At 41.5% G+C, this 24,634-nt stretch overlaps 1 protein-coding gene across 1 annotated transcript in view; it reads right to left on the bottom strand.

Annotated features, from left to right (window-relative positions):
• Positions 1–5,716: 5,716 nt before the first annotated feature.
• ppp1r37 (protein phosphatase 1, regulatory subunit 37) overlaps positions 5,717–24,634 on the bottom strand; it is a 39,690-nt gene continuing 20,772 nt past the window's right edge. Inside the window, 12 exon segments of the mRNA XM_034114942.1 lie at positions 5,717–6,035; positions 7,078–7,163; positions 7,278–8,623; positions 8,625–9,058; positions 9,868–10,034; positions 10,123–10,264; positions 12,066–12,178; positions 12,993–13,148; positions 13,285–13,435; positions 16,149–16,268; positions 18,913–19,013; positions 19,125–19,170. Coding sequence (XP_033970833.1) covers positions 7,087–7,163; positions 7,278–8,623; positions 8,625–9,058; positions 9,868–10,034; positions 10,123–10,264; positions 12,066–12,178; positions 12,993–13,148; positions 13,285–13,435; positions 16,149–16,268; positions 18,913–19,013; positions 19,125–19,170 — 2,853 coding nt within the window. The 3' untranslated portion in view covers positions 5,717–6,035; positions 7,078–7,086.

Genomic DNA, 24,634 nt, shown 5'->3' with positions numbered 1-24,634 from the left:
CTGATGTCCTATTGAGTGATGTATATACCCAAAGTAGCAACTTTGTGTGTTGATGTGGGTTGTAATGAAAGCTCTCACTGTGAAGACCTCTGTAACATGTATGATTGTATTGTGGGAGCTGTATGTGAGGCCAGTAGACCGTGCTATACCTACTCTGGGAAGAGACACAACGTCAAGCCAGGGTGGAATAAACATGTGACTGATCAATATGCTGAAGCTAAGAATGCTTTTTTGGGCCTGGGTCCGGGCAGGCAGGCCCAGAGAGGGGCCTGTCCTGGATCTCAAAAAGCTTACAAATGCTAGATATAAATATGCAGTTCGCTATGTCAACAAACATACAGAAACATTGAGAGCGGATTCTATGGCTGAAAAGCTCCTTCATAATGATGTTACTGGCTTCTGGAAGGAGGTGAGAGCTCTGAACAAGGCCAGTACGTCGTTACCATGTACCATAGAGGGAGTATCTGGAGCCGATAACATAGCTGAGTTGTGGAGGCAACATTACTCTACTATACTTAATTGTGTTAAAAGTGACCCATACAAGGTTGGTAATGTTGTGAAAAGTGACACAGTGGGAATCACAGCTAATGAGGTTTATCGAGCAATTGCACAGCTAGCTGATAACAAAGCAAGCGGCTCTGACCGAATCACTGCAGGACAGAGTATGTTGCCGGACTCCATGTTGACTGTTACTTTGGTGCCTGTCATTAAGGACAAAGCGGGCAAGGTAGGGAGCTTGGATAATTATAGACCAATTGCTCTAGCCAGTGTGTTATCCAAAGTCCTGGAAATAATTTTGTTAGACAGATTATGTTCTTATTTATGTACCTCAGATAACCAGTTTGGCTTCAAGGCTAAGCATGGTACTGAGCTATGCATCTATGCTTTGAAGGAAATGGTAGAAACATATAGAAGACAGAATTCCACTGGTTTTATTGATGCCTCTAAGGCTTTTGACCGAGTTAACCGTCATAAACTGTTTTTAAAATTGAGACAAAGGGGTGTGCCCAACAGTGTAATTAGGATCCTGGCTTATTGGTATGCCAACCAGAGCATGCGGATAAAATGGGGGAATGCTGTCTCTGCGCCATTTGGTGTTAGTAATGGAGTTCGCCAGGGGGGGCTCCTCTCACCATGCCTTTTTAATATCTATATGAATGATCTATCAGATGATTTAAGTGGCTGTAAAACCTTGCTTTTCCAATATTCTATCTGTCAGGGCAGGTGCTGTCTGTTTGCTGCAAAACTAAGTATCTGGGACACATCATTACAGATGAAATGGCTGATGATGATGACATGTATAGACAGCGGCGTGTCTTATATACACAAGCTAACATGTTGGCTAGAAAATTCTCTTGGTGTTCAGATAAGGTTAAGGTGAACCTCTTTAGAGCTTGCAGAAGCTCCAGGTTGCTTATAATGATTGTTTGCGTATACTGCTTAGAAAACCAGGGTGGTGCAGTGCAAGTGAAATGTTTTGTAACGCACGAGTCAACACGTTCCATGCTCTCTTGAGAAATCTAATGTACAAATGTATCCGTCGATTGAATGTTTCTCATAACTCTGTCATTATGCTGCTTTCAAATCCGTGTCTCAGTGCTGTACGATACCAGTCACCTCTGTGGAAACATTGGTATAACTGCATTTTTTTATTTATATTTGAGTGTTGTATGTCTTTTGGAAATGGACCTAGTCTCTTTAAATTAAATAAAAGCTGAATATCCATAGATTTATTACACTGGGACATGGGACAGACACTTCTGTTTCGCAGTATATAGGTTTTGTGTGAGCTGACAAATGCACACTAACCTTTAAACACTCAACAATAATAAATAATAATCAAAAAACATATTAAACAATAGGTTTTCATCCATTTAGACCAGTGGTTCCCAACAAATGAAACAGGATCCTTTAAAGGGGCCACAAGACAAAATATCTGATCATCACAGCTGAAGCTTTAATTAAACGTTCTTAATGGTTAAGTAAAAGCATTTTTTGGTTCATACCTTGGAAAAGGTTAAGCTTATAGCATGGTTAATATTGAAATAATTAAGAAGACTGACATGAGACTCACATTTAACAAAACCACAATATCTTTCTTTCCTTATCTCTCCCTCATTTTGAAGGCTTGTATCAGAAAAAGGCTGGAACCACAGATTTAGGCTACTATGATCAATCTTTATTCAACCAGATGAAACCAGATAGGATAAAACCTCTGGTGATCTGGCCATGAAGGCAACCAAGTTAAACGTCAACACATAAATACAAATAATCATTGCTACAGATGGATGCAGACAGAGGACCCTGTGTTACATGTCAGACATTTGACTCACTGGGGTTGCCTGGTAATGTTGAAGGGAAGTTGAAATAACAGTTGAATATCTTGTCACTGTCTCAAAGGCTCCTGGGTGGATTAGAGCACCACAGGAGAGTGAGGGGGAGAGGGGGTTTCTATGTTTGGTCGGAATCATTTTAAACATAAATGATCCCAAATTATTACAAGACAGTTTAGAGGAACTTATGAAAAACAACACAGGTTTGGGAAGCAGAAACATGTTTAATCCTGTAAATCTTATTTTTGGATGATTATCTCTATTGAATATTTTACATGTAGTTTTAGTCTAGCAGTTTGGCTCTTTGGCAATGTCATTTTGGTTTACCACTTTTGACCAATATATCTCAACAACATTTGGAAGTAATACCTCGATAATAATATTCCCATAAGTCTTAGTTTACTTTTGAGTGCTGGTTATCGTCAGGTTGATCAAACATTTGACTCATTCTCTGTTTTTGCACTCGCTACAGACAGCATTCCTTCTTCTCATCTGACTGAGCCATCGGGATAAAGAGGCACTGAGAAATTTGCCTGCCGGCTACGCAGCATTTTACCAAAACATTTACAACAAAAAAACCTATGCAGTTTTGGGTCAAGAAGTCTCAATCTGCTGAAGAGGAAAACATCATTGTCCTTTCTGTGATCTCTCTCTGGCCTTCAGGATTACAGATACAAACTAAATCGAGGCGCTGTTTAACACGTCACAAACATTTTGGGAGAAAGAACAAATTGCTTATTTACACGTTTGCTAATGAGAAAATTACACTGGTAGATAAATACATGTAACCGCTCAGTCAAGATGAGTCATCAATTTGCGTTTTTACAGGAAGAGTAGAATAGGGATTTTTATATAAAAATATTCAGAAATGATTTTTCAACACAAACTACATTACAAGACATACATTAACAATTAAGGTACAGAATAAGAACTTTTATTTTTCATTTAATTGTGTTTCAAATCATGGTTTTCCCAAATGCCAAGTTCATGTCATGAGAGGCTATCCGTCATTTTGACTAGGAAACTTGGATATAAAATGATACAGAAGTACTTGAAAATTAAACAAATATGGACACCTTATATGTGCAGGATTTTAATCATTATCAAACCTCTGTTATCATACAGCTGTGTTTATGATGTTAAAGCTTGCAAGTTCTCAACATGGGAATTGTTTCTATCCATAACATCCGTCCTATAAACTCTGCATAAATACAGCCCGACTGACTCTTGGTCTTTAATCATCTTCTATAAAACAGATCATTATCAGAAGACACCAAAGCAAAAAGAGAAATGTCTAACAGTTTAACCTTAAGTTGAAGAATTGTTTATTACTATCTTCATGTTCCAGTGTCAGGGGCAGTTTGTTACAGAACACACCTGACCAAACAAAAAAAACATAATTGTCTGTAACCAAAACTCCCTGAACTGAAATACACTGAAAAAACTGAAGCCTTGACTTTGATTAAATGTATTATGTCCACACATTTTATATAACTGTATGAGGTTAGTTGAAAGCAATAATATTAAGTTGAACCTAATATTTTATTTAAACGTAACAGTATTGCTTTCACATAACTTAATACAGTTACGTGAAATCTGTTGACATAATACATTTAATTAAAGCCAACGGTTCAGATTTTTCAGTGTACAGCAGATGTAAGTGTTGTTTTGGTATTTATTAACAAAACATTTAAATACAAATCTACTTCTATGGCGACTGTACTTTTCAATCTTGTATTGAATAACCAATACTGTTTTATAGAAGTGAAGTTTGGACTGTTCCCGGCAAAGCATTTCGTAGTGGTTTAAAGCGTCAGCAGCTGAATCCAAAAAACTGATCACTTTTTTTCTCCTGCAGTTCAGACATTGAAACATTCAGTCATATAATTTAGTCATTACATGCATTTATTTGAGAGGAACAAATTTGCCATACATATCTTTGTGATTACCAGCACATTTCAATTAAGTTAACAAATTATTATTACAAATTTCTAAAAATTAAAGCATAACAAACAGTGGGGGCAGACTATCTGTTGGGTGGAGAGGAGCAGGAGGGTTTAGTGCTGCTCCTTTGAAGACAAGAAACAAACAAACACCTGCCTGTTTGTGCCTCAGGAAGTGATCAGAGCAGCTTCAGGCCAGGAGCTGGAAATGGGCGGAGACATCAGCTGATCAGATGTGATGTCTTTATTTCTGTCTCCTCTGAGGGAAGAGCCACCAGCGCCCTCTCGTGGCCACAGCTTCACCCAGCAGAGTAAACAACAACAACACTTTGATAAGAAATACAGTTGGCTGCCTCCTTGTGTTCGCTTTCATTACTGCACCCCGACTGCTACCATATAGTCAACCATATTTACCTTTCCTTCCAATACAGATTACCCAACCCCCCCAAAACTAAACAAAAACTAAATATTTGCTCTAATTTGAATCTGAAATATACATCAAAAAATATGGGGTTAATCTTTAAAAGCAAACCCCAAGATGGAAAATAAATGATAGAATGAGGATGGGGGGTGAAGAAGAAGAAGAAGAAAAGGGGGGGAAATAAATCAAGAGAAGGCTCGTATAGCTATACAATAAATAGAAAATAAGTGATTTCTCAAAGCAGCCCAAACAAAACAAAGACTGAATCTGAAGTGGTGAGTTTTGAAGGCAACATGAATGATGAGAGCGGAGAGATGACAGAGAGTACCAGAGGAAGACTGGTGGGGGGGGGGGGAGGAAGACGGGGGGGGGGGGGGGGGGGGGGGAGACCATATCAGATATTTCACTTTCCCACAAGTTCTGGGTTTTTCAGCTGGGAGCAAAATGGCCGACTTTCAGGAAGGGTTGTTTTGTTATATTAGTGTAGAGACAGTTGCAGCTCCTCCACATCGGAGGGGGACGCTGATTCCTGAGGGGCCAAAGTGAGCAAAGGGGGAGAAAACAGACGGGGGGAGGTCACTTTGGCAGAGTTTCTTATTTTTTTTCCAGAAGGGGCAGAAATGGCCGGGGGAGTAGGGGGACACAGACATAAAACGCTGACATTTAAACAGACATATTAACACCCCCCCCCTCAGATATAAAAGCCTCTGACAGCGACATACTTCCCCCTCTAAACACACGCAGGTCCGCTCACCAGGGTCCGTTATTTTTGTCTCGTGACTGTGCCATCAACCCCACTTTCCTCTCATCACCGATATATCTTTGTGTGTTATGAGGGGAAAAAACAAACTTTAATTGCTAGATATTTGACCGAGTACAGTGGAGATCTACACAAGAGGGCAAGACGAGGGCTGTGAGGAACGTCTGTTCTGTCTTTGGCTAGTGTTTTATCCCCCAGCTGTCTTTGCTCTCACGTACAGGCGGCTGCTTGTGTTTAAAGATTGCAGATTGACAAAATGTAGTGATGACAGTGTGATTTTATTCCTTTACCCCCCTCGTCCTCATAGTGTGCATATGTATGTGTTTCAGTGGTTGATGTAGTGTGGATGTGAAAGGTTCCTTATTTGTCACAGCAAAGCTCCAAAGTAGATTTTAGTCCTCCTGTGTCTTTCCATGATTTGCTTGTGTAGAGCTTCGGCTGTAACACCAGTTCTTCTGGCCTTATGGAAAGGTCGTGTTGGTGGTAAAGTCAAAGGAATGACGAAAACATTGTAGGGCAATGCAGGTCACGTGGTAGAGCCAGACAAACTATCCAAGTGCTTTTTGTCTTCACCGTCCCTGTGGGAGCACAAGAGAGAACAGTATTTCTAATTATTCTAACACAACTCAATAATAGCAAACATTATAATCCACGATTGATACAAATCTACTTGAGGGTAAACTCTGATGCCCAATCTTTGCTCACTGTAGTGTCCATTTTTTTTGCAGTACATTTTTGTCTTTTATGTTACTTGAGCTGCACCAATACATGCACATTTTCCTTAACAGATTACATCTACTCTATATACTTTAAACTTGTACTTCCAGCCGTGTCTACACTGGTTCCAGCAGCACCTGCAGTCTGCTGTCAGTTTCTTTATTAAATGTGTTCAGCCACAGTACTGCAGTGCAATTAAAACAGTTTGGCAACTCTCACAGGCCAATAGAAAATCACTGTAGTAAAAGACATATTACAAAAATGCTGATCAGGATCCAAAGTAAGTGCAGGTGCAATGGTACTAACAAATAACACATTGCAATCACAACTACGGCAAGTATGGGGGGGGGTCAACCTTTAGAAAGTGTGTTCGTAGGCGCACAGTCTGGTAATTATAACTGTCTGACATAGTTTTTCTTCCTGTTGGAGCTTTTTAAGTGATGTCGCTGTTTTGCCAGCATTACAGTTGAGTAAATGTTATAAAATAGACCCGTTATTCTTGTTTTTATGAAGATATCTTTTGGTCTCTAGCAAGAAAAAGGATATGTAACACAAAAAGAAAAACATATGCATCGTGGTCATTGTTATTTTAAAGGACGGCATAGGCAAATAATTGAGCAGTCTGGGCTTCCCTACTTTAATAGTCCACAGTTTGTATTTCTACTTCTTTAACAAAATGTATTTCCTGTGATGTCAGCGAGAAAACATCACATGAGGGATCATTGTGAAAGCACATTAATGGGATTTCTTTTAACGATAGAAAGACAGTTCCATATATAACAGAGAATGGGTGATTCGTATTGTTTTATCAAAGTTTTTATTTAGACCAATATTCAGCATGAAGACACTGATGGAGATGAACTACTTTTGAAGATTAGCCAGTCTGTACAGATAAAAGTTTACCTCACGACCTCATGGTGCGTCTCTCCCCGTCTCCAAACTGGCTTCCAGCAGCAGCTCCTCCAGCTCCTGTCCGCAGCTGACACTCACTACACACGGGACACATAGGACAAATTAAACCAAAAACATCTCCAGCCTCAAACTAATGCACATGTGACTCCTCCTCCCATAATAAGCAGGGATCGGTGGTTACAGAGACTCACCGTGCTCCATCACACAGCTGCCGGGCTTTGGGCTCTCAGCGTCGAGGAGATGGAGGGAGAACTCTGGCTTCAGGCCGTTGGGTAGAGCTGAAGCGATGATCTGTTCCTCCGGAGCCTCGGCGAAAACCTCGTCCTCGTCCGCAGAGCTCTCCTCCAGTGAGTCTTCGTCTTGGACTGGAGAGACGGACTCGGCTGCGGCAGGTTCGGTCCTCTGTGAGGCGTCTCCTGCTCCAGGGTTTAACTCCTGAGCTGCTCCCTGAGAGACAGACGCTTCCTCAGTCTGGACAGAGAGGACAGGCTCTACTTCCTGTTCATCGCCCTCAGTTTCCTGCTCTGGACATGGTTCCTCTTGTGTTGGTTGGCTGTCCCCTATGTCTGTTAAACTGGGTTGTTCAGTTTCTGAAAGGTTGGCTGGTGCTTCCTGTTCTTCCTGTAGTGGAAGTGTCTCCTTCTCTTCTTCTTCTTCTTCTGTTTGGTTCGGCGCCTGCTGCTCCTCTGAGACAGACTCTACCTCCTCCTGTATCTCTTCCTGCTGCTGCTCTGTTTGAGCCGCAGGGATACTAGTCTCAGTTTGACTCGGTTCCTCTAAAAGTGTACACTCTCCTTCTGTGCTCACCCCTGTCTCACCCTCTAAACGGCCTTCCTCTTCCTTCCCCTCCTCTCTTTCCTCTTTTCCTTCTTCACCAGTGGGCTCATGTTTGGAGTCTTTAATGCTCTCTGCCTCCTCCTCCTCGTCCTCCTCCTCCTCCTCAGTGTGCTGAAGCGCTGCCTCCTGCACTAATGAGGAGTCTGAAGGCAGAGCTGGTGCTTGTTGACTTGGGTCTGTCTCCTCTGGATCTAAAGTGCTGGCTGTCACCTCCTCTGAGGGTGGACTCGTAGACTCTGGCTCTATCTCAGTATCTAGCGCGACAGGACTCTCCTCTGCGAGCGTACAGTCTGTTGACGGAGCAGCTGGGGTCTCCTTCACCTCCTCCTGGGTCACTTGTGTTTGGGATAAAGGCGGGGTCTGCTTTGTTGAGGGTGTGTTCACGTCTACAGGCTTCTCTGAGGCCTCTTTCGGCTGGCGGGGGACTGCAGGGGCTCTCGTCAGAGGTTGAAGAAGCTGAAGCTGCTGCTGCTGTTGTTGTTGCTGCTGCTGCTGCTGCTGCTGCTGCTCAGGGGGGCTCTCCACCCGAGTTACCATGAAGATCTTGTGCCCCCTCCCTGGACTAGAGACAGATATACAGCGCCCAGGAGAGGGAGGGGTCCCGGGGGGAACTGTTGCCTCTGTGACGGTGATGCCTGAAATAACGCTGGGCCCAGGGGCGGGTGAGGCAGGTGGGGGGGAGGATGTGGCTGAGGCACTGCGGGGGGGGCTGGGTGGTCTGGGTTTGAGCAGAAGTCTGGCTAAAGCGAGTGGAGGAGTTTGATGTGGAAGAGGACTTCGTTACCACCTCCTCTCCGTCCTCATCATCAGTGTCCGAGTCCGAGTCCAGGATCATCTGAGGAATGCTCGTCTCGGTGCCCTCTCCTGATTGGCTGACTGTCTGTGCTTCATCTGCTGTTGCTTCAACTTTTCCCTCTCCCTCTTTCCCCTTTGCGTCCCCTCTGTCCTCTGCTGCTGGCTCCTCCCCCTCCTCTTCTTCTCTGGTCCCATCCTCTGTAGCGATTTCAGCCATGGACGCCGACTGCCTCATCATCTGCTCTGTTTCCTCCTTCTCCTTGGCCAGAATGAAGTTCCTCTTGCAGCCGTTCTGGATCTCAGCCAGCAGGGCACGCTGGGTCTCAATGAAGCTCTTTACCTGAGGGACAAAAAATAAAGAAATGTCTAAAAAAAATGGGGCATAAACCACAAGAAATCAGAATAAACAACTAAATCAAAGCAAATCCTGTGTCTTTCTAGCCCTTAGGCTGCTTTAGGTCAGTAATGTCTTTACTTAAAAACATAATGCTCTTCAAAAAGCCATAGCCGACGGCGCTATGGTTACCTATGGGTTGAGGAGACTTCCAATCCTTCTCTCCTCATTTCCTGTCCTCTCCACACAGCTATTTATTAAGATACATATTTAGTTAGACATATTTGGTGTTGCATAAAGAATAGATGCCCCCTGTACACACACACACACACACACACACACACACACACACACACACACACACACACACACACACACACACACACACACACACACACACACACACACACACACACACACACACACACACACACACACACACACACACACACACACACACACACACACACACACACACACACACACACACACACACACACACACACAACACACACACACACACACACACACACACACACACACACACACACACACACACACACACAGTACAGTACAGTAGTGTGTTTTGTTATCTTTGTCTGTAATTTATTACTGTATCCTTGGCTACTCTTTTGAGTTGGATGGAGCTGTGTTGCACTTTTGCCCCGGAAAAAAATCCCCTTGGGGAAAATAAAGTATATCTTATCTTTACTTTCCATCTTTTTTTATTTTGTTAAAACATTTTTGTTAAATTCTGTTACGTCCCTTTACTTCCTCTCCTCTATCCCCTTCCCTCCGCATTTCCCCATGCTCACAGTTTCTTTCTTGGGCTCCCGGTCCAGGTCCAGGCGCAGCAGAGAGGTGTTGACTTTGAGAGCGAGCGACAGGGCCATCAGTCCGCCCGTCTTTATCTCATTCTCTCGAAGGTCCAGGCGCAGCAGTCTGGGACTCTCAGCGATGAATTCAGCCACAGCCACAGCTCCTAGAGCACAAACAACAGAAGAAAGAGGAGTTAAAAAAATAGCCTAACAGCAAAACCTCCACAGAAAGCGACAGACACTAGTCCCCACCTTCGCACGACAGTTTGGTGGAGGCGAGGCCCAGCCTGAGCACAGAGCGGTTTCCAATCAGTCCGTCTTTCAGCTTGTGGACCCCTTCGTTACCCACAGAGTTATGGCCGAGGTTCAGGGTCTCCAGACTCTGCGTGCATGGCTGAGGGAGGGAGACAAACATCAGAGATATTGATGTGTTGTAATGGTGTTTTTCTAAAAAGAATGTAAAGCTATGGGAGAAGGCATTTAAGTTTTAACAGCTGCCGTTTGTCAGTGTGTTTCATGGTGTTCAAGAAATGTGTGTACTATCATATGAACCGTTTTCAAAAGACTTTCAAATATGTAATGTATTTTATAGTTCCGACAACTACAGTATGCATACGTTTAGTACTTTAGAAAACATACACATATGCAGGTTTTTTCAGTCTATTTGATTCCTAACAGTATATCGTTTTGACATTTTTTAGAGTCTGTATTAAAGTGCATTTCCTTTCAGACCAGAATGTTCTACCTATTGAAAATATAATAGAATAATTATCCTGTCTGTGTGTGAGAGCCCACACTGGTGGCTGGAGACCTAAACAAATTCCCTTATCTTTTTCAGTGTATAAGAAATGTCTGTTTCTCTGTTCATTGTCAGTGTAAAGGCCTTCTTATGATACTGTTAATGTTAAATATCCAACGTCACAATCTCACGCAATGTGGAGATAACTCACACTGTGGTTATGATTCACAGTCATGGGATGTCCTTTATCAGCATGAATAATGGTTTTAAGTGCATTTCGGTTTGTCCTGCAACATCTCACAAGCATCAGCCTTACTAGACAAATTACTTGGGAAGAAATCTCCAGTATATACACAACCATGATGTGTTACGGGAACACTTTCATGCGTCATAATTCTCCATACATAACATCTAAGAGGTTGAAAGCATTAATTTGGCTGTTTTTGTTTGGTAAAATCATTTCAGCTCTAGTGATTTCTCTAAACATGCAGAATTATAGGCATTCAATAATCGCTTACAAACTTGCGAGTTGGTTCTAATAATACGACACAACAGTATTAAAATGGCAGACTTAATGTAGATGCTGTCCTACCAAAACAATGACTGTGATGATAATTGTAATTGATTATCTATGTCAGACTGCTGTGAATTCAAAACAAGATAATGAAGAGAAATGGAACACGCTCCCAACTGTTCACCGAGTGTCACACGTATTACTGAGGAGGCTGCGCAGAAATGTCCAGGAGAAGCAGACATCACAACCCTTCTCTACACTGCAGAGGCATCCCTCACCTCACAGCTGTCACTCACACGTTTACACAGGTTAATCAGGTAATCAGGTTTCTCTAGTGAAATGCATCCACGAGTCATTCATCTAAGAATCAAAGACTTGTTAATCTTGTTTGTTTTGAACAAGATCTATCAGACACTAAGGAGGTTTAAAAGAAACATGATCAAATAATGTGTTCAAATCAGATTATCCCTTTGTTTTACATTGACATTAATGTGGAGCAGCTTCACTCTCTGTTGTCAGTGAAACTGTGTATATGTGTACAGGGCTTTTATTGTGAAAGGTAAGAGCAGTTAATGGTTACTGTGATGTTCTTTACAATGTGGGATCAACAAACGAGTTAGCCGTCTTGGTTCAGACTACAGATCATTGGGTCATTTTATTGCCTTCCTAAGCAAACTTAACTCAAGCGCTATCTTCCTTTCCCAGAAGCCAAGAGTGGGCTTATTGGGCCAATTTCAGTGTGCAAACAACATTTATTTTATAATGCTACAGTAAAGAAAGAAACTGCGTTTATTTCCACTTTTTTAGGTTTTAAGAGGTAAAAAAACACACATTTGATTCATCTTAAAACATCTGATAAGTGTGTGCACGTGTGTGGATGTATTGTCCCACAGTGTGTTTGTGTGTGTGTGCACGTGTGTGTGTGTGTGTGTGTGTGTGTACCAGTGCAGCAGCGAGGTAGCCCATGCCATTGTGTGTGAGCTGGTTGTTCCATAGCACCAAAGTGACGAGGCCTTTCCTCTGCTCTTTTAGCCCTTCACACACGTAGGCCAGACCTGCGGGGACAAACAGAGGCAGACACATTTAGTACATCTGTGTTTAAAATATCAACAAAATATCATGAGAATTATAAAAAATGTGAAGTGTTCTGGTCCGCTAGCAGCAGCTTGAGTGCACTTTGTTTTGCATTGCTTTGTTAACTGTATAAGATTACAAGTTTTAATTTACAGAAACATTATATTAAGGTAAGGTTATTTTAAACAATTTTGATGCGCTCAGCTATTCTGTAACACAACAACAACAACAACATCACATCCTATGTATTTGCATGCAAAAGTGCTGAGTCTGAGAAGAAGAGGGAAAATACTGTATTTATTGGTGGAAAGGTTTAAGAGAAATCAAACAAAAGGGCTAAATGTAATACTTTGCTGTTTTGCTGGGAGGCAAAAAAAAGCAAGTTAATCATATTGTGAATTTCAATGAAACCAAATTATTATAACAAAGTTAGACTGGTGATGTGTTTAACGCAGTGAACAGATGATAGAAATCCTTATTGCTTTGTGCTGCAGCTATAGAATACACAGAGGCACATCTGAGATCAAGGCCCACTGGTTTCTACTCCCCTGCATGCCACAATACTGTGTATAAAAACATGCTCATATGTAGACCATTTCATGAGTAATGAGTATTTTATGTATCCGTACAATACTTGCATGGGTTTTATTATGTTCTGTTTGTTATATTATTTTGCATTTATGTGGGTCAATATACTATCATTTTATCTCAGTTTGTGAACAAGGCAATTCATAAACACATATTTTTAACCAAATAACGCAAACTAAAAACAGAAACTGCTGCAGTGCATTGTACCAGAGTCCAGGATGTGGTTGTTGCGCAGGTCCAGAATCTGAATGTTGTAGTTGAACTTGAGCAGGTTGCCGAGTTGAGCCGAGTCCTGCAGGCCGTTGAGCTTGTTGTCTGCCAGGTACAACTCCCGCAGGTTCATGTTCATCTTCAGAGCCGTGGCTGTCCGGAAGAATACATTATAAAAAGGTAAAGGTGCAGGAAGAAGAAATACAAAATGTCAGGAACAGAGGAACACATTCAGAAATGGGGATTATCAAACACTGGGTTGAAAGAGAAAGCACTCTGGGAATCTTACACAGTAACATGAGCGGTCTGCCCGACAGACCGGCGTTCTCCAGGTGGAGCACTGCCAGGCTGCCGCTGATTCTGAGCGCTCGTGCCACAAAGGGAGCCGAGTGGTCCAGCAGAGGAGTGTTGCGTGCGTCCAGGTACTGCAGGGAGCTCGTCTGAGGGGGAAACACCAGCAGAGACGCATATTCATTTACCATGCAGGATTAAAGTTGCCAAACTCTTCGTCTAACCTACAAAGCACTAAATGGAAAGGCACCATCATACATAAAAGATCTTTTAATCCCCTATTGTCCCTCTAGGCCATTACGCTCCAAGAGTGCAGGTCTAGTAACTCCCAGAGTCCGGAAACCAGATCAGGAGTCAGAGCTTTCAGTTACCAAGCTCTCTGGCTCTGGAACCAACCTCCTGTTTTTATTAGGGAGGCAGACAGTGTCCAACATTTTAAGAGCTTGTCGAAGACTTTCCTTTTTAATAAAGCCTTTATACTTGGAGCTGGTTTTAGATTTCCCTATGTTTGTCATCCTGAGTCCTACATTTTATTAGTATATTATTTCATTGTTTTTACTGTCTTTTTGTTGTATTTTATCTCGTTATATATTTATGTGGTTCTTAGGTTCAATAAAACATGTATACAGACAGAGAGTACATTCAACAAGTGAAATGGAGATTGATAGGAGCCTGTTTTGAGGATTTTAAGCAATCAAGTATGACATTAGATGACCTATAACATCTGGCTAAAACACAGAAATATCCTTTGTCCTTTATTCCTAATCCTGTATAACCTCTTGTTAGCCGTGATAACAGCGTTAACCACTGAACAGTTAGGAGTCAATCAGATTCCATAAGTTAAACATTATTAAATGAACACTGTTGCCTCGATGAAAGAAGTTCAATGTTGGTTTCCATCTGCTACATCCTCTGCCTCCCCACAGGGAAACAAAGACACTCTTGTCAAAGTATAAGTGCGTTAAGATCTATCTATTTACTGAAATTAGCTACTGTGGCTTTTTATTGACCGGCAATCTACACGCTGGTGTTTGCTCTTCATTAATCATGAGGCTGGTAAGAGTGTAAAGGAGTGCCGTTTATAAACCCTGATCAGATGACAAATGAGCATCTCTCACACAGTCATGGTTGTGATTAAAATACCACTGAGGTTCGGTTATTGTATCATTAGTTCCTGTGATTAGGGCTGTTTTCCCTTCAGGAACTACATCTTAGATAAACAAATAAATAGGCCACAATATATATAAATAATAAAGACTGACAAGTAATTTGTGGTTTGGCAAACAGATGAATGTTGTTCACTGCCGTGCACAACACAATGAACCAACCAAAACACATCCACAGCTCCACAAGCTAGCTCCCTAATATACTTAAGCAATAGCTCACGACAGGCCGTGATATATGGCCATTATATCACAGTTAAGGGGCGTGGTTCGGCCCGACGCGAAGTGAGCTATTGCTTTTATAAAACGGTTACCAAGTGTGGCAATATGAATGAAAAATACACACTCTAATTTAAATAGTTGTTATTATTAAATAATGATGTTCAAAATAAAATAGTCCCTCCGTTGCCTTCTGCACAAAACATAGTGCGAGGTGGTTGCTATGCAACAACACTAACAACAGCTAGCGAACAGAGAGCGTTGATCCATTATTTGGCTATTTATTTACATTCATTTTTATGTTGCCGTTCATTGTGCACCCACTGAAAACCTGTCCAGCATCAGTAGCATGGCTTACGTGGTTACTTGTATAGGTTGAGGTTGTTCTAGGCTGTTACATTATCTTTGTATTGATTTAACATTTGGTTTAGTATTGTTCTTTACAAGTATCATCTAACGCTTCTTCTTACACCTGGAAATCACAGTATTTGTTTGACTTCACCCTCTCTATCTGTCTGAAACAAAACAACAAGTTCCTTCACTTGGTTCGTTTCACAAAATCTAACCAGCAGCTGTTGGTATCGATGTGTCTTCCCACACATGTTGCTCGAGAGGTTGAATTAATGTGTTTGCATGGAAAACCATTTGAATATCGACATCAGTGATGATTGATGTTGAAGAGCATCACAAGGGGCACATGATGGACGTGAGGAGCAAGCGAGGAAAGCTTGAAACCCTTATGTCTGAGTGCTGACAGAAAACAGCCCAGCAGGAATTTAGCCAGAGATAAAAAACTATAATTAGATCGATCTACTCTCCTGGGCACAGAGCTACTAACTGAAGTAGAGACTTAACGTCAGAGGTAGGACAATACACCTTCTTTTCGGCAAAACAAAATGACATAGGATAAAGTATTTGGCCTTGCCACTGAAGCAGACAAACACTCAGACCGGTGTACTTTTACCTAGAATTGTCCGCTATAACTCTCCCCTTTGAGGAAAGAAAATCACTTTCATAATCCTGTTTACTCAGAATTTAGCACAAAAGGGGCTTGAAATGTTTGTATGCCACTTTCTAAGAATACATTAATAAACGCATGATACTGACCCTCGTGGTCAGTTATGAAGCGCCCTGCAACTGTTGAAACTGATATCATTCGTTGTAGGACTCCAAAATTACACCAAATAGCTTCAAAAATGTGCAGAACAGTAGTTTTCTTATTCTGTACATATTACACCAAATTGTAGTATTGATAACGTTTATGTGTTTGGTTTGGTATTTAAGAACGAATTTTGTGTTTTTTCCGTCTTTAAAAAAAATCCTGGGACCATTTTGGGGTAAAAGTGTCCTCACTTTAACACAGATTTTTGTTTTTGGATTGGAGTACTTTGTTGATCCATAAATAAATCATATCCTTTCCCATCATGTCCCTTTTCTCTGCAGACGATGTTTTCCACTGTGGAGAAGGATGGTCTCTCACCTTTCTCATCATATGAGCGGCGGCCTGCCATCCCCGGGTGCCGATGTGCTTGTTGGAGGAGATGTTGAGATGTGTGGCGGACTCGTAGTACTCGATCATGTCAAACAGAGCTGACGCACCCTGAGGAGCACAGACGGAAAATAAGGGGATCATATTAATTACATTTCAGATTGAAATCATACAGTTTTAAACAAAGTCGCCGTGTCAAAGTCCTTGAAGGGATGTTAGGTGATATAATGTGGAGCAGCTGTAGTTGCCACGGTAACAGTCCCTGGGAGTAGGTGAGGTACGGTCTATAGTTGCAGATAAAAAGTCAGTGGACCTTTGAAAAAACTGCTACCATCTTCTAGATATCATTCTGAATGAAAGTTAGAGTAGGGCTGTGACTGACTTACTTTCACTATTGATTAATCAGCAGATTTTTTCCTTGATTCATTTTTTTGTATTAAAACTAATTGAACATTCAGCAAAGATTTCTCACTATTTTTCTTTCTTGGTCAGATCAACGGTCCATTCATGACACCAAAAAGCTTAAAATCCTTACATTTTGAGAACCAGCAAATATTTGCCTAAACATAACAAGTTAACTATAACAACAGTTGCCCATGTGTTTAATGTTGAATTTGTTGTATTTTACCAATCAATTGTTTAAGCTATGTTTATAAGATAAATGCAAAGATCGGCATTCATGACACGCCTTGAAATTGTGCATCAACTTGGTGCATGTCGTCTTGTTTGGCAAAGGAGCAGATTAAGGATTTAAGTCGATTGTCAGGTGATGCATTCAAAGGCCTCTCATGTGATCACAGTGGTTTAATCTCGTTATAGTTGTGGTAGTGGGGATGCATCTCTCTCATCTATCACAGATTCACAGACTACGTGAAAGTGTTGACACTGGAACTACCTTTTTTTTGTTTTTTCTTAACAAGTTATTAGCATGTTTTAACAGTAAAATTAGCTATTGGGTCTTGAGCAGTCATGAGAGGATTATTTGTCCCTTGCGTCTTTCAAACAGCAACAGTTAAAACCTCAACACATCAAAAACCAAAAGCCAGTGGTGAGTTCTCTCCTGTGCAGCCAATGGCAAAATGTGACTAGCAGATTAAGAAGGGAGTATGAGTGTATCCTCCGACTGAAGCTGATGAGAAGTAACACAATCTGACAGGCTGCAGCATTGCGTCTCATAACCTTTCCCTTTTGTGTGTGTGTACACTGGGAGACTATACACAAGTGTGTTTATCTAAAGGGTGGGAGAAGATTAGTCACAACCAGCCAAATAAAGGACAGTCTGTGTTAATGCTCCCTATGCCTGCTGCTCCCTAAGCTTCTTAAAACATATCTCCAAAACTATTTCTCTTTCTTTCATCCTCCCACATCATTCCCAACAAGACGCTGTTACTGTTGCTCTGCCAAATCACGCTGTATATCTGTCACTCCCATCTTCTCGCTTCCCCATTTGATTCATTTGCTATCTCTCATGACTCATTTTCCCCATAAATTCCTCTTCTCCTTTCAGAGTTTAATTCAAACTGAGCCCAAAGGGAGACACTTGTCACAGACTGTTCTATGATGACTCAGTCACTGACTCAATTATCTCATTCATGTATATTTCCGGGGCAACGCTTCATGTTGGTGGAAAAAAGTGCATACGTCACTCTGCATTTGTTGAGATTATGTGAAGCTCTGGATTGCGTTGAAAAAAGTATATGTAAATAAGTAATATATAATGAAACCAATTAAGATTTCCGACACTTCAATTCTCTAGTGATTGGTTGCAAGTGGAGTATAATTACACAATCAAATGTACCTGCATGCAACTGTGCAAAGCCGGACATAAATTCACCTAGACGGGGTGCTATATTTGTCCATCCCATGTTCTGAGGCTGGACTATACCAGATAAACCATATACACATCCATCCATCTCAAGTCTAACACAAGTAGAGAACACGTGGCATGAAACCACAACTAAACATTTATCAGTGAAATAGTAGAATACCATCTGCAGTGTGTATCCTGGTACATGGCAAAAGAAAAAAAAAGGACTGGCTCAAAAACACCAAAAAGGTATGTGTAATTCCTTTCTTTTAGACTATTAAATGGATTGTACGGTGTCCTTAGGTGTTGTGGAAGGGGCATCCAAATAAAATATGTTATTATTCATATTAACTTTCATGTAAAAATAAGGTAGCACCTATATGACAGTCTCAAGGTAATGTGACAGCTGACCAAATTATCCTTTGATCACAATTATAACTTAAGTGTGCTAAAAAACTGCAGGAAATGAGGGCCTGAATGAGTTCTGCAGCAAACGGGTGGAAGTACTGACATTTCTTTGCCAGGAATAGAATAATGAGCAGTCATTAAAGTGACCCTTCCTACCCTAAAGAAACGTATCCTATGTGGCGCTGGTTTAAAGCAGAGCTCCCGTCTGTGAGTCATGTGTATTTGGAGCTTTGTGTGAAAGGAAGTAGCCATGGCCTGTGTCCCTCTGCCCCACACTGCGTCTGTCTGTGCGTGTCGACAGCCCAAACGTCCCTAATGGTGTTTACACAAGTGGACATCTGGAGTAATCAGAAAATCCATGACAAACACCCCACATCCTGCCAGTACAGAGTGAAAAAGAGGATCAGCATGCGACCGGGGGCAGAAACAGAAGACAGAGAGAAAAGGTGTGAGTTATCGATGAAAGAATGCTAGCTGCACTGAGGAAGATGAAGGACGGGAATGGGATGGAGACAGTTTTCAAAGACAGGATCTTCTTACATCTTCTTCCAGGTTGGTCTGCTCCAGGTCTATCACTTTAAACTGGACCCTCTTCAAAATCTCCTCCAGAGACTCACATGCTTTGTAGTCCAGCTTCTCACCTAAAGACATACATTGATAAAGTGAATCTCCCAATTTAGTAAAAATAAGTCTTGGTATCTGTTGATTCCCACAAGTTGAATTTAAAGTCAAGCTGATGTATTGGTGCTTACCTTTTAGATCCAAGCATTCATTGCGCTGAGTCAGGTCTTTCAGTTCCTGCAGAAACAAAAAGAAGCAGTGTCAGTAAGAGTTGAGTTTGTGTATTACTCAAAGTAAGCAAACTTTTCACGTGTTGAAACCTTCACATCACACAGGAGGCAATGCATTAGTGCTGGGGCTTAAACACAGATCTAAGATAAACGTTTAGTGCACAGACAAGCATCTGGCCTTAAAGCACCTCTAATGCCTCTGAGCATGTAGAGCTCTGTGTGTTCAACTTGACCATGACATGTCTCCTGTCATGTACTCTGACCCCACAGAAAGATATTTCGCCTCTTGTCCTGGTAAAACATGCAACCAGCCCAACAACATAGAGTGCTGCTCTAAAAACTATGTACCAGCAAATCCCTCTCTCTAGTCCACTGCCCGGCGCATTCAGCATGAACCCTATAACCTCTGCCCTCGTGCCAGACTGCCATCACTAGTCTGTGCGTGTCTGAACATACTGATGAGGGTCCAGCTGTACAGAGGTTTCATGGCCTCCTGCATGACACAACAAAGCTCAAAAACATGATCATGGTGTGTGATGAAACATTTCAAAAGCTTCTGATTACAATGAGCAGGAAACACTATGACACTAAATGCAACCGACTGTAGTAGTCATGAAGATAATTCATCTATGAAACCGACTGAATCATTCACTCTAGGAAGCATTACATGAGAAACCATAAATGGAATATTTCTCCAGTGTTTTCTCACTACCTTCTGTGAAATATGGTTTAATCAAAAACTCTGGATGTTCGTCATTAACCAGATGGTGTTGAATATGTCAATACAACCTGACGCACATTTTGGGAAATTTCACAGCAAGCAGTCTTTGTTTACATTTGAATGGAGCATCTGTCAGTGAGAATGACTTATCAGTGTAAATGCCTCCCTGACAGAGCTGCCAGAACCCAAAATAGTGCATGACGCATAGTGTGCCTCTGCACAAGTGGTGGTATGTGTGTGTGTGTCTATTGTGGGTGGACACCATCAAGCAACTGTTCTGATCTTGTTCTTTAGATTCTGTGCTTCTATGTTATACATCTTCACTGTTTTCATCAGTTTTTTACTTGATCAAGTTTGTTATAGTTAAATAAGCTGCTTCAAAACCAATTTCCTTAGCCTGAAGTCAATAAAGAAACGTGATACCTCGGGGTGTATAGAAAACACAGGTGGAGATGGATGACATAACTTCCTGTGACTGTACAGTTTAAGCTTGGCATAGACTGTACTATTTCAAACCATTTCTGACCTTTTCTCAAGGCTTAAATCGTACAGTGTATACTGAGCTTTTGTCCAAATGTCCAGGCCTTTCCATAATCCACGCCCCTTAAAGGTCTCCTTTAAAGGTCCTACCTTACAACCATAGAGAGAACGAGTTAGATAGAAAGTCTAATGTTGTGTTAATGTCTGTTTGATTTTTAGATCATCAAAAAGATGGGAAAAGGCTATCCTGGCTCTGTCTGAAGGTACAATCTACTAACACCTCACAATTTCTAATTAAAGACACAAGTTAACATTCAATGCCAATTTGTAAAAAGTACAATTCATTCATTCAGTGGTGCATCAGCGTTCTATCATCTAATCCACACGGACTCCGTCACGATTGGTTGTAACCAGTGTTGGGACTAACGCGTTACAAACTAACGCGTTACTGTAACGCAACTACCTTTTGCGGTAACTAATAACGTTACTAGTTACCTATTCCCATTCAGTAACGCCGTTATAGTTACTGTGATTTAAATGGGTGCGTTACTGCGTTACATTATGTGATCCAACTGAACCGAATCTCCCTGCGGATGTAACTTACAGGCGAATACAGTGATGTCCTCTCACAGTACCATGGAAAAGTGAAAGTGATCAGAGAGGAGTGATGATTGGTTAACGCGGGGTAACATTTCAGGGTAAGCCAATCAGAGACAGAGTTGGGCGGGTCTTGCCTTATGGGGAAAATACACAGACACACAAACACTTGCTAACACACACACACATACACGGCAACGCCCACCACCAGAACACACACACACAATGGCAGATGCGGGAGCAGCAGCGCATTTACAACTTGGAGATATAACCACTATTTTCAATTTGTGGGGATAAAGGACGCAAAAAATATTACGGTCAAATGTAAACTGTGTGCAGGACAGAAAGCATTGTCCACATCGAACAACAGCAATGCCAATCTCCTGAAGCACCTAACTAATGTACATGGGGCTATAAAACTAGTCACCAAAGACCCCACGTCTCAACCACCGGCAGTGACCCAGATGGAGCAACACCATCTAAACAGCCAAAAAACAATTTTTTAAAATCGCCACATGTCACCCAGAGTCAACTAAACAGATTGATTGCCAGGTATGTTGTTGAGGAGGCTACAATAAAGATGCCTGTCAAAATGTCTAAACATATCTTTTGTGTTTTATTGTTCCACTACATTTCATAATGATAATTGCTACAATGATGGGGAGTTGTCTTTTCTCTTACTGTGCCACAGAAGAACACAAAAACTTGTATTTTTGTTGTTATTATTTTTAAAGTAAAGTAAAGTAACTTGTTACTAGTTACTTTTATAATTTAGTAACTAATAAAGTAACTAGTTACTTTTTTGAGAGCAGTAACTATAACTATTACTTGTTACTTTTTAAAAGTAACTTGCCCAACACTGGTTGTAACTGCCGGTCTCAGACATCTGTCAGCAGCAGCGGGCTAACCTGCCTCCATCAGGCTGACTGACAGTAGAAATGTAATAAACCAAACTTGTTTTATTGTGGCTCCACAGGAAGAAACCAACAACTTTAGACAAACTGGGAGCTTTGATCAATTATTGCATATATGGCTAATAAATTCAAAACATTCTTAAATAGGAATATTTAGGAAATGTGCAGATTAAGATTCATCAAACCCATCAAAATAGACTTGAAGCGACAAATTCCCATCTCAATTAAATGAGCATGTCTGTTCTTGGAGATGCACAAAGTGGACCAAAACACTTCTAAAAATGCCTTTCGCTGTTGAGTGCAACACATTGAAAACACAATTGTAGCTGCCTGCCTTTGAAATGGTTTATCAGTCTGTCTAGACGACATCAAAGGGTCCACTTGCTTAATATAGATGCAGCCTGCATGACCTTCACATTGTGTCTCTAATGAAAATGATAATATGTCTCGCTGCTTAAATGCCATAATAAAAGCAGGAGACTCTGTAGTATGTGGATGTTGACAAGTCTCAAAATGTTCATGCACAGCTAAATATATTAACACATTTTGCATAGATTTACAGTATACTCCCTGCAAAACAAAACTACCTCCTTCCAGATGAGCCACGATAGAGGGAGCAAGTTCCGGGACATTTAGAGGAATAAAGTGTGCACATGGGCTGCGTGTGAGTCATTGCATAACAGGGAAACCACTTGTCCCTGAGGGAATTGCTGCTGCAGAAATGTGACACAAGGCTACCAAGTGTCCGGGTCTTAAGACTGTTGGGATTAACTGCGGAGCAGGCATTCAACATGCAGCTTCTAAATAGTGACCCTTATAAAAACACACAGAAACACAAACAAACTACCAGAAATGTACATAACCTATCGGGCCCCTGGAACGCTGCCACGCGTACAGCGCAGTTGGACTTAATAAAGAAAGTATTTAGTGTAGAGGAAAAAAACTGTAAAAGGCGGAGCTCCTCTTGCAAACCCCCCTCACACTGGTCAGCCATTTGGTCTGACTGGCTTGTTTATGTGGCTTAGTTGGCAAGGATGACTAAGCAGAAATGAGAGGGGGCAGCAGTGGACCAGAAGACTACAGAGGCAGCGAGGGATGGACGGAAGCCAGACATGAGCAAACATGAGCAATCACCAAGCATCACAGCCTCTTGTGCTTTTCCACAAGTAACTGACACTTCTTTCTCTCAGCTGACCAGGCGTGTGGAGACTTCATGCGGAGTCTCTCTCGGATCACAAATGTGTTCCCTTCAACATCCCCTCACACACATGGACACACACCTGCAGGTACACATGTGCAGATCTCCAGTGGAGAGGCCCAGTTAAGGGTTTTAAGAGTGTGTGATGCAGCAAATGTACATCAGAAGAGAAGCACTGCCACTCCTCCATCTGACTAGAGGGGAATTGGTTAACGGGATGTTCAAACACAAATACCAGCAGAAAACAGGCATAAACACAATTCTGATTATCGAATATGTTACAGAATTACATTTACAGAATCACTGGGGTATTTATTTAATAAAATCTTTTTTAGACAGAGGCTTTCATATGAACAGATTGTTATTTATTTTGACACTTTAACCCAGGGGTGGGGAACCTCCGGCCTCCGGGCTGTATACGGACCGCGAGACCATTTGGTACAGCCCTTGAGGTAATTTATAAACACACGCAAAAAATAAAAAAATTAAAGAAATCTAGACCGCAAAAGAATTAAACAAGCGAGTGCCTGTTTTTCCTGGCCAAGGACAGGTTCCTTGAACACAACACAAGCCTAACGTGTCATCACGTGGTATATGTCTCGTCTGACAGGGGTGTAGTGCTGACGGAGAGCACCAGAACGCCACTCCGTACACATGCCGCAGTTTTTGCGTGGCTGTGTCTTTAGTTGTAAGCCCAGTGGCGATCTGCTCATCTGTCATACTGATCATACAGTCAATAACTTTGTTGTTATTAGCATCTGGTTAGCTAGCTATGCTAACGAATATAAGAAGCTTTCTCTACAACCAGTGAGGTAAAGGCACATCTTTATATGATTGCAGTACTTAATTCAAGCGGTAGTTTTAAGTTATGGACAGTATACCTTGAGGTCATGCACCCGACAAGCATTTGAAATATTGTCTGTCTCACATGGCTTGTCTCCGTCTGGCCACAAAAAACAGGAAACTTGCTCCCATTGCTTCAAGAAAACTCTACTAAAACGCCTCTTTACTCTCTTATATATTCAAAACATGGACCATCCTCGAGCATCAGGTTACCAACATCATTAAAAGTGGGTAACAAGTGGACAGTTTTAGGTTGTCATTCTGCTTTACGTGACAAAAAAGCTTGAAAAAGTTAGCATTTGAACATATTAATAATCACAATACAGATAAAGCACATACAAAAGCACAAGTTTGGAAGGGGTACAAAGAAACAGCCCTGAGGCTTCTCCCCACTGGTTTTGAAGAACTGCTTGAGGGATTGAGAGACACATGACTGTGCCGGCTAACCCACAAGAGAAGCTAAAAAAAAGACATGAAACACTCATCTGTCTGTTGGGAGTAACAACCACTCGAGGCTCACCTCCACTGGATACTATCGTAGCACCTGACCAGAGTCATGGTGCATCATGTCGTGCCTTCAAACCACATTACTTGCCTTTAAAGTGCTTTCATCAGCAGAAGCAAAGGTTTAGGATGTAGTAATTAGAAGTCAATTTTCATCAACCTCACAAACACAAATCTTTTTCAATTACAGCAGTTGTAATAACTCTACAACAAC

Source organism: Trematomus bernacchii, unplaced genomic scaffold, assembly GCF_902827165.1.
Source record: "Trematomus bernacchii unplaced genomic scaffold, fTreBer1.1, whole genome shotgun sequence".
NCBI lineage: Eukaryota > Metazoa > Chordata > Actinopteri > Perciformes > Nototheniidae > Trematomus > Trematomus bernacchii.
The sequence above is the reverse complement of the archived record's forward strand: the minus strand, read 5'-3'. Positions and strand labels throughout refer to the sequence as shown.